The sequence below is a fragment of the Lolium rigidum genome, chromosome 7 (genome assembly GCF_022539505.1).
Source record: "Lolium rigidum isolate FL_2022 chromosome 7, APGP_CSIRO_Lrig_0.1, whole genome shotgun sequence".
Taxonomy (NCBI): Eukaryota; Viridiplantae; Streptophyta; class Magnoliopsida; order Poales; family Poaceae; genus Lolium; species Lolium rigidum.
This window is the reverse complement of record NC_061514.1, coordinates 281317686-281327354: the sequence shown is the minus strand read 5'-3', so window position 1 is coordinate 281327354 and position 9669 is coordinate 281317686. Positions and strand designations below refer to the sequence as shown.

General features: G+C 48.7%; 1 protein-coding gene across 1 annotated transcript; it reads left to right on the top strand.

The window, feature by feature from the left end:
- The first annotated feature begins 6680 nt into the window (after window positions 1–6680).
- Window positions 6681–8520, top strand: LOC124672839. The gene is made up of 5 exons (XM_047209004.1): window positions 6681–6688; window positions 6757–7234; window positions 7524–7760; window positions 7854–8074; window positions 8283–8520. Exons 1-5 carry the CDS (start codon window positions 6681–6683, stop codon window positions 8518–8520), a joined length of 1182 nt encoding a protein of 393 aa, XP_047064960.1.
- The last annotated feature ends 1149 nt before the right edge of the window (window positions 8521–9669 follow it).

Genomic DNA, 9669 nt, shown 5'->3' with positions numbered 1-9669 from the left:
CGAGAATTAGGGTCCGCGCTCACATCTAAAAGCTGGTGTGGCTAATTCTCAACCGATTGAGAATTAATTTAGTTTTCGTTAGGTAATATCATCCCCATGTTGATGTACTACATTAACAATTTTGTATGGTGGGATATATTTTGCTACTTGAATAACTTTTCTCAGCTAGAATCCACTTGAAACTCGACAATCTCCATTACAATTTTAATTGTAAATCACTTGGAAGTGAAAAACTTCAGTTATAAACCCTATTTGCAACTGAAAAATTCCACCTACAATTCCACTTTGAACTCACAGGACACTAGATTTGCGATACAAATCTGGCAGTCCTGAATTTGAATGTGTTCTAACTTTATTCCTTTTCCACTAAGAATTAACAAAACGGGTCGAATAAAGAAGTTCAGACTCGTGGGCCTTTCTCGTTTATTGGCTCATAGGCCCTGAATTGGGCCTGCATCCACCTCACAGTCCTCGTCTCCCGCGGTTGTGGGAGGAAGAGGGAGACGAAAAACCTATACACCGACCAGGTCGGTGGCTACTAGCCACCGCACATCCCCTGGTCGGGTTTGGGCCAGGCCCATTTTTTCTGTTTAGCATGTAGTAGTTCGGTTTTCTTTTTCTTCTCTTTTCTGGTTCCTTTTTCTGTTATTCTTTTCTGTTTCTGTTTTCAGTTTTGTTTATATTTTTTCAGATTCGATTTTTTTTAATTTTTAAAAATTGAGAAAATTGAGAAAATGTTTAAATTCAAAAATGTTCAAATTTGAAAACCGATCGACTTTGAGAACCGTTCAAATCTGAAAATCGCTCAAATTTAAAAACCGTTTAAATTTGAAATATGTTCAAGAAAAATTCAAATGTGAAAAGATTGAAATTCTAAAAAATTCAGATTCTAAATTATTCAAATTTTTAGAAAGTTTAGATTCAAAATTTATTCATATTCAGCAAAACATAAATAAAACAGCAGAAGAAAAAAAAAACAAAAGAAGAGAAAAGATAACTGGGCCGGCCTAGTACTCCCGCCTGGAGTGTGCGGTGAATCCACTCGCACCGACCAGCTTGGTGCATAGCACCTCCCGAGTCCCGAGACCCCGATCGATCGATCTCTTCCGTGGCATCTCCGCCCTGTCAGCGACCCTGTACCTGCTAATGATGAAGCACTGGAGGCAAGGCCCAGGAGGCGGGCCCGCCAGCCCGAATGGCTCAAGGACTACCAGTTGGGCCGTAAGAAGCCCATGTAATAGATTAGCCTGGCTTGGCCGATATATGCCATGTGTGTACCGAGTTTGAACCTTGGCTGTGATTTGGATGGAACGGCGAGTGCCGTGTTGAATGAATCGGCTCGGGGAGGTTGGGAGGAGAGCTATGAACCCTAGATCTCTGTCTCCGCTGTGATTTGCTTGGAATTCCTGTAGAAATCCGTAGGAACCTCACATCTGGTATCAGAGCCCTCAGATCCACCGCCCTGGAAATTCCCACCCACCATCACCACACCCGATTCGCCGGCAGACGCCGAGCGGAAGCCATGGAGAATCTCTCGCCGGAGGCCCGAGCGATCTACGAGATCCTCACGGCGGAGACGCGGGAGGCCTACGAGAACCGCTTCCTCGACTACAAGAAGGAGTCCTTCGACGCCGTCCGCGCGTTCGTCGAGGACACCACCAGGCAGTTCGCGAACGTCAACGCGTCCATCGCCACCGTCCAGGCCTCCATGGGCGCCGAGCTCGCGGCGGCACAAGAGGCTCTGGGCGCCGACCTGGCCAACATCAAGGCCGGGCTCAGCGCGGAGATCTCGCAGCTGGCCGCCACCGTTGGCCGCGCCCTCCAGGCCCCTCGACCAACTCCGGTGGAGGGGGCCCCCGGATCCACTCCACGGACGCCGGGAATGGGTGCCGCCGGCCCACAAGGGCACTGCGTCGCATTAAACCACCGGGGGATGGCCACAGCGCCTCCTCCGGGAGGAGGTAACAACCCATCCCCAAATTCGTCTCCATATTTTGCAAATTCCGTGAATTACTATGGAGAACCTTCTACACCTACTGACGCCAACGCCTCTGCGCCTCGGATTGAGCTGCCTCAATTCGATGGAGCCAATCCAAAACTCTGGCAGCGACGCTGTGAAGAGTATTTCAGGAGGTGGAGCACGCCGCAAACACTTTGGGTCTCATACGGAACGTCTCAGTTCACTGGAGCCGCAGCAACATGGTTGGAATCATTCCTGACGAAGAACACTCAGGCTGGTTGGGAGGACCTGGTGCGCGGAGTGATGGCTCGTTTCATGCGCAACCAACACACAATTCTTCTCCGAAGGTTCTATCACATTTCCCAAACCAATACCGTGGAAGATTATGTCCAGCGATTTTCTGATTTAGTGGATCAGTTAGCTGCGTATGAGCCACACCCTGAATCCATCAGAAATATGACACGGTTCCTGGATGGCCTGAAGCCAGCAGTCAGGGTCCTAGTAGCAATACAGCAAATTGAGGATCTTGACACAGCGTTCACCTTGGCCTTACTGTATGAAGAACTGGGAGAAGGAACTAACCCCTTTGCAGCCACGACTCCACTACGACGTCAAGGCACTGGAAGAAATACACCCCAACATTTTTCTCTGCCACCGCCACCACCGCCACCACCGCCAGCTAAGTGGGTGTCGAAGTCAGTAGAAGAGAAGAAGCAGCTTGAAGCAACCAGGGGAAGTTCGGAGGATAAATGGAGCAACCTAAAGGCATACCGCAGGGCTAAGGGATTATGTTTTGTCTGTGGAGAAAAATGGGGAAAGGATCATATGTGCAAGGGAGCTGTCCAGTTACACATTGTACAAGAGATGCTGAACTGCATGCAAACGGAGCTCACTGATGAAGGACCTAAAGAAGAATCAGATACAGAATCACAAAACCTCATGTGCCTATCAGCAGCAGCGGCAGATTCCAGAGAACAATCTCAGAAGACTTTACAACTCAGAGTTACAGTGCAAGGACACTCCATGCTCTTCCTTGTAGACTCTGGCAGCTCGGCCTGTTTCATCGACAAGGACAAGGCCAAACTGCTCTCTGGCCAACAACAGATGGACAAGGCTCTCAGGGTACAAGTGGCAGGAGGAGAGATTTTGCAAGCCACTGATTATTTCCCCAAACTCAATTGGACAGTTGATGAAGCTGAATTCGAGGACTCCTTCCGCGTCCTACCCCTCAAGAGTTATGACGGCATAATTGGCCATGATTGGCTAGCCAAACATAGCCCTATGTTGATGCACTGGTCACAACATTGGCTGGCGATGATGAAGGAAGAGCAACTGATTGTACTTCATGGCGAAGGAACTACTGGCGTCACGCACGCACTTATAGAATTGCATGTGATCCAGGACACGGCTGAATCGACTGCTGCACAACACAGCCCAGGCATACAAGCTTTGCTGGATAAATTCTCAGAAGTTTTTGATACGCCAACTGGGCTTCCGCCCCGCAGGCAGTACGACCATCAAATTCCTCTTATTCCGGGAGCAAGACCTGTATCAATGAGGCCCTATCGAGTAGCTCCAGAGCTAAAAACAGAATTGGAAAGGCAGATACAGGAATTGTTGGAACAAGGTGTGATAACTCATAGCAGTAGTGCATTCGCCTCACCAGTCATACTTGTGAAGAAAGGAGACAATACTTGGCGACTAGTGGTCGACTACCGACATCTGAACGCTCTCACTGTAAAAGGAAAGTACCCACTGCCGGTGATTGATGAACTGCTGGATGAATTGGATGGCTCACATTGGTTCTCCAAGTTGGACCTGAGGGCGGGATACCACCAAATTCGCCTAGCCCCTGGGGAGGAATACAAAACGGCTTTCCAAACTCACAACGGACATTATGAGTTCCGTGTCATGGCCTTTGGCCTCACAGGAGCTCCAGCTACCTTCCAATTCGCTATGAATGCTTCTCTGGCACCAGTGCTCCGCAAGTTTGCTCTCGTATTCTTCGACGACATCTTAATCTACAGTCAGACTTATGAGCAACATCTCGACCATGTCAACCAGGTTCTGACAATCTTACAGAGAGACAAATGGCAGGTTAAGCTGAGCAAGTGTGCTTTTGCACAACAAAAAATTGCTTACCTGGGGCACGTTATCTCTGCTGAAGGGGTGGCAACAGATACAACCAAGATCGAAACTGTCAAGTCCTGGCCTCGACCAATTAACCAGAAGGAAGTGAGAGGTTTTTTGGGGCTAAGTGGATACTACCGCAAATTTATTCGCCACTATGCTATTATTTGCCAGCCACTCACAGCATTGCTGAAGAAAGGGTCGTTGTTTGTGTGGACAGAGGCACATGAAGCTGCTTTCCAGGTGTTGAAGGAAGCTCTGACCTCAGCCCCGGTTCTCGCCTTGCCTGATTACACCTCGCCATTTGTTGTTGAAACGGATGCCTGTGATGTTGGGATTAGAGCTGTACTGTCCCAGAAAGGACATCCTCTGGCATTTGTGAGCCGTGCCCTTGGACCAAAGAATAGGGGCCTTTCTGTATACGAGAAGGAGTACATGGCTATCCTGCTGGCAGTGCAGCAATGGCGATCATACCTTCAGGTTGGGGAGTTTGTAATCAAGACAGATCACAAGAGTCTAGTTCACTTGACTGATCAGAGGCTCCATACCGAGTGGCAACGCCGTGCACTGACAAAACTTATGGGGCTTCAGTACACTGTGCAGTACAAGAAAGGAATCCTCAATGGCGCCGCAGATGCTTTGTCCAGGAAGCCAATGGAAGAGCCTTCCACGATGGCAGCTCACGTGATTCAACCCATGTGGCTTGACAAGGTCCTGGACAGTTACAAGGATGATTCTTATGCTCAGCAGCTCTTGGCAAGACTAGCAATTGATTCACAGGCCGATCCACAATTCACTCTGTCTAAAGGGATACTCAGGTACCAAGGAAGGATCTGGATTGGTCCAAATAAGGAACTGCAGCAATCTATTATATCAGCTTTTCATGACAGCCCAGTGGGTGGACACTCTGGATTTCCTGTGACTTACAGAAGGTTGTTATCTCTCTTCAAGTGGACTGGAATGAAAGCTGCAGTCAAGGAATTCGTCACTAACTGTCACATTTGCCAACAAGCTAAGCACGAGAGAACCTGCCGATTTGGACTTCTACAGCCCTTGCCAGTCCCTTCAGGGCCTTGGGAGATGGCGACCATGGACTTTATCGACGGATTGCCACCATCTCGTCAATACAATTGCATCTTGGTAGTGGTGGACAAACTCTCTAAATATGCCCATTTCATTCCGCTCTGACATCCTTACACCGCAGCAAAAGTGGCGGAGCTTTTCGTGGACAACATCTATAAGCTCCATGGTATGCCCCTGTCCCTTGTTTCTGATCGAGACCCAGTTTTTACAAGCAATTTCTGGCAAGCGGTTTTCAAGGCTACGGGCACGCAGCTGCGTTTGAGCACAGCGAACCACCCTGAAACTGATGGGCAAACGGAGAGAGTCAACCAGTCGATTGAGTGCTACCTACGTTGCTTCATTAGCGCCCATCCTCACCACTGGTCCAAATGGCTTTCTCTGTGCGAGTTTTGGTATAACAACAATTGGCATTCGTCGTTGGGCAAGACGCCATTCCAGGTGATCTATGGCAGGGAACCTCGCTACTTCGGCATTACTGCTACCGATCAGGTTGCTTCAGGGGACATTCAGGAGTGGCTACGGGAGCGAGCTTTGGTGCTTGCCTCAGTCAAGCAACATCTTCTGCGGATGCAACAGCGTATGAAAAAGCAAGCTGATAAGAAGAGGTCAGAACGTGTTTTCTCAGTGGGTGATCGGATTTTCCTGAAGCTTCAGCCATACTTGCAATCGTCAGTTGCTCGTCGCGCCAACCATAAGCTTGCTTTCATGTTCTTCGGGCCATTCCAAGTGTTGGAGCGCATTGGGGAAGTGGCTTATAAACTGGAACTTCCTGCTTCAAGCCGTGTGCATCCAGTTTTTCACGTCTCACAGCTCAAACCTTGCTTGGGCCCTGGACAGCAAGTTCTTCCAAAGCTTCCTTCTGCTGACGATGTGTTTCAGGTACCAGTTCAAGTTCTACAGCGCCGAGTTCGTCAGCAAGGCCTTCGTACGATCGTCCAAGGCTTGGTGCAATGGAGTGGCAGCCCTGAGTCCATGGCCACGTGGGAAGATCTCGAGGCGCTTCATCAGCGATTCCCTCTTGCCTCTGCTTGGGGACAAGCAGAATTTCAAGGAAGGGGGAATGTCAGCGACCCTGTACCTGCTAATGATGAAGCACTGGAGGCAAGCCCCAGGAGGCGGGCCCGCCAGCCCGAATGGCTCAAGGACTACCAGTTGGGCCGTAAGAAGCCCATGTAATAGATTAGCCTGGCTTGGCCGATATATGCCATGTGTGTACCGAGTTTGAACCTTGGCTGTGATTTGGATGGAACGGCAGTGCCGTGTTGAATGAACTGGCTCGGGGGAGGTTGGAAGGAGAGCTATGAACCCTAGATCTCTGTCTCCGCTGTGATTTGCTTGGAATTCCTGTAGAAATCCGTAGGAACCTCACACGCCCTCTCCACCGTCTCATCTCGCGTGTCCTGTTCATTCCTTTCCCTCGCCATGACGCGCGCCGCTTCCTTCTCCCACCACTCTCAGCAGCAGCAGCATCTAGGCAACCGCAGTGTCCACGCCTCGCGCTCGCGCCATGCGCAGGTAAGCTAGCATGTGACCGCGCGCGCGCACGCAACATTTTGATTTGATCCGTACGTTTCTGTGTTTAGCTCCGAGGAGGCGGCGACGGCAGAGGATTCAGGCGCGCCGGGTTCTTCCGCGGAGCCCCCGCGCGTTGGAGGATCGGGCGGTCGTGATGAAGAAGTAGGCTCGCGGCCGCAGAACGCGGAAAGAGACGGCCGCGCGGCGGTGCAGGTTTCCCCGATGCCGCCGGCGCCGGCTCCCAGTGGATCGGCGGCGCCTGAGGTGAGAGGTGATAGTTCGTCTGCATCGGCGGCGCCTGAGGTGAGAGCTGTGAGTTTGGCTGCATCGGCGGCGCCTCATGTGAGAGCGCAGAGTTCGGCGGCATCGGCGGCGGCTGAGGTGACAGTGGAGAGTTTGCCTGCGCCGCCTGCGCACCCGCACCCGGCGCCGAGGCCGTGGTCGTGGTCGGCGATCCCGTGGACGAGAGTTTTGCTCGGAGGCCTGCTTGCGGTGGCGATCGGTTACGCCTTCTACAAATGGGGGCTACCCCTCCTGTCAGAGAAGGTTCTGCCCTTCATTCCTCGTATTTACAGTGTTTGTGAAGTCCGTACTATTCCACCGTCCTACAGATTTGATCTTCCTCAGTATTTTACTCCTGTTTGACACATGATTTCCTCTATTTGTTCATCCAAATAATTCCCAAATCCGTAACCACATGCCATTTTAGTCTTCTACAGTGATGAACTGATGATGCCATCAGGTTTCTGTGTGCTGAACTGACTATACTCCACACTCTAATTCAACTAATTCTTTACCTGTATGTTGGGGTCTTTAATCTGTTTGGACTTTGTAGGTTCTCTTGCCGATCATGCGATGGGAAGCGACATCTTTTGGCCGCCCTGTTCTGGCCATCGTGCTTGTTGTCTCTCTGTCCCTCTTCCCTATCGTGTTCCTGCCTTCTACACCGTTGATGTGGTTGACAGGAATAATATTCGGCTACGGCTTGGGCTCCTTGATCATCATGTCCGGCACTGCCATCGGCATGTCCATACCATATTGGATCGGCTCCTTGTTCCTTCATCGTTTTCATGTAATATTCATCATCTCCATTTCCTTAATTATGAGCTGCACGTGGTGCTGTCCTCTGAATCCTAGTCTGCATTTGTCTGTGAACGTTGCACAGGGATGGTTAGAGAAGAAATGGCCACAGCAGATAGCTCTGATTAAGCTGGCCGGCAAAGGGGGTTGGTTCCAACAGTTCCGGGTGGTTGCGTTGCTACGGATCTCGCCGTTCCCGTATACATTGTTCAACTATGTTGCAACCATTACCCAGATCAAGTACACCCCTTATATTTGTGGTTCAGTCGTTGGAATGGTGCCCGACACGCTGGTCAACATCTACAGGTATGTTTCGGAGTTCACATATTCAACATCGTACATAACTGGGAGATCAACACCAGCTTACTAGTAGGTTGTCTTGTACACAAGCATGGATTGCAGTTACATCATAAACAGACAATAATTAGACAGTTGTGTAATACTGAGTAGCTGGTCTATCAAATACTCATTCCTAACAAAGATCATTTTGATAACTTGTCCTGTTCTTTCGCAGTGGCCGGCTGATACTCACACTGGCGGACCTGAAGTATGACAAGCGTCGCATGACAACGGTGGAGATAGTATACAACGTGATCTCTGCTGCTGTTGCACTTCTTGTAGGAGTTGGATTTACGATCTACGCAAGAAGAGCATTGGATGGCATACAAAGTGTGGAAAGCGCGCGGCAACCTGAACCTAATGCCATGCCTACTGCAGGAAGTGCTAGCTCCATACCAGTACATGTTGTATAGTGGCATGCGGTGGATACGTTTAATGGAGACGACCTGCAAGCGCTTCCAGGATCCAGCTAGATTTTCAGAATGGTCCTGTACTTTGCAGCCCTTGTGTTGGCTCAGTTTGCAAGCTCAAGGGCTCGGTTGTTTTAACACTGTAGCTCAAGGAATGTGGATTTACTGGACCCGCTTCATATGTAGGTGGAAACATACAAGAATAGAAGAAAAACAGAAGTGAAGCTTAGGTTCCGTTTGGCGTTGCCGGTGGCTTTTCATTAGCATTTCTTTCATTTTTGTGGATATTATAGTCAGTTAGAAAGATCTCTTTCTTAGACATAAAAAACAGATCTTACTTGAATTAGTAGAGTTTTTTTGTGGTTGTTGCTTATCTAATATCCTGATAATTTGAAGCAGCTCCTTTCAAATTTGAGAGTTTTTTCTGTCCTGCCATGATATCCAACCTTCCACTTTCTGGAAAGGGGTTATGTGGGCCTCTAAAGCTGTGAAGTTTGGATACAAATGGCAGGTAGGGAATGGTAAATCTATAAAATTCTGGGAAGACATTTGGTTTGGTAACTCTCCTTTGGCTACCCAATTCTGGGATCTATATTTTGTTTCTAACCAGCAAAATAAAACCATCTCTGATATCTGGGATGGTCAGGAGATTAGAGGTACTTTTAGGAGAACCTTTACTGATGATATGATGGTCCAGTGGCTTGAATTGCTAGAGATTGCTAAACCTATATCCTTCTCTCAGGAGGAAGATCAGTTGATCTGGCAATATAACTCGTCTGGGATTTATTCATCTAGCTCTCTGTATGCTATTATTAATTTTAGAGGTGTTACTCCAATTTATTTACCTGCTGTTTGGAAATTGAAAATCCCTCCTAGGATCCAAGTTTTCTTATGGTTGTTCTCTCAGAATAAGATCATGACTAGAGATAATCCGAGAGCTAGAGGTATTCCTAAACCCATGAAGCTGTGAGATGTGCTCTGAGTTTGAATCAGTTCACCACCTCTTGTTTGAATGTGTTGTGGCTAGATCTATTTGGAACTTATTTGAAGAGATTTTTGAGGTGCATGTTACTAACTTTGAATCAATTGCTTCTAAATGGCTATGTAACAAAAGGTTCATGCACTTTAATGTAGCTTCTTCAGCTGTTCTGT

Bases quoted from the DNA above. Each gene is read 5' to 3' on its own strand.
- LOC124672839 (XM_047209004.1), top strand. The intron at 7,235-7,523 runs GTTCTGCCCTTC...TGGACTTTGTAG, and splicing joins TACCCCTCCTGTCAGAGAAG to GTTCTCTTGCCGATCATGCG. The intron at 8,075-8,282 runs GTATGTTTCGGA...GTTCTTTCGCAG, and splicing joins ACGCTGGTCAACATCTACAG to TGGCCGGCTGATACTCACAC.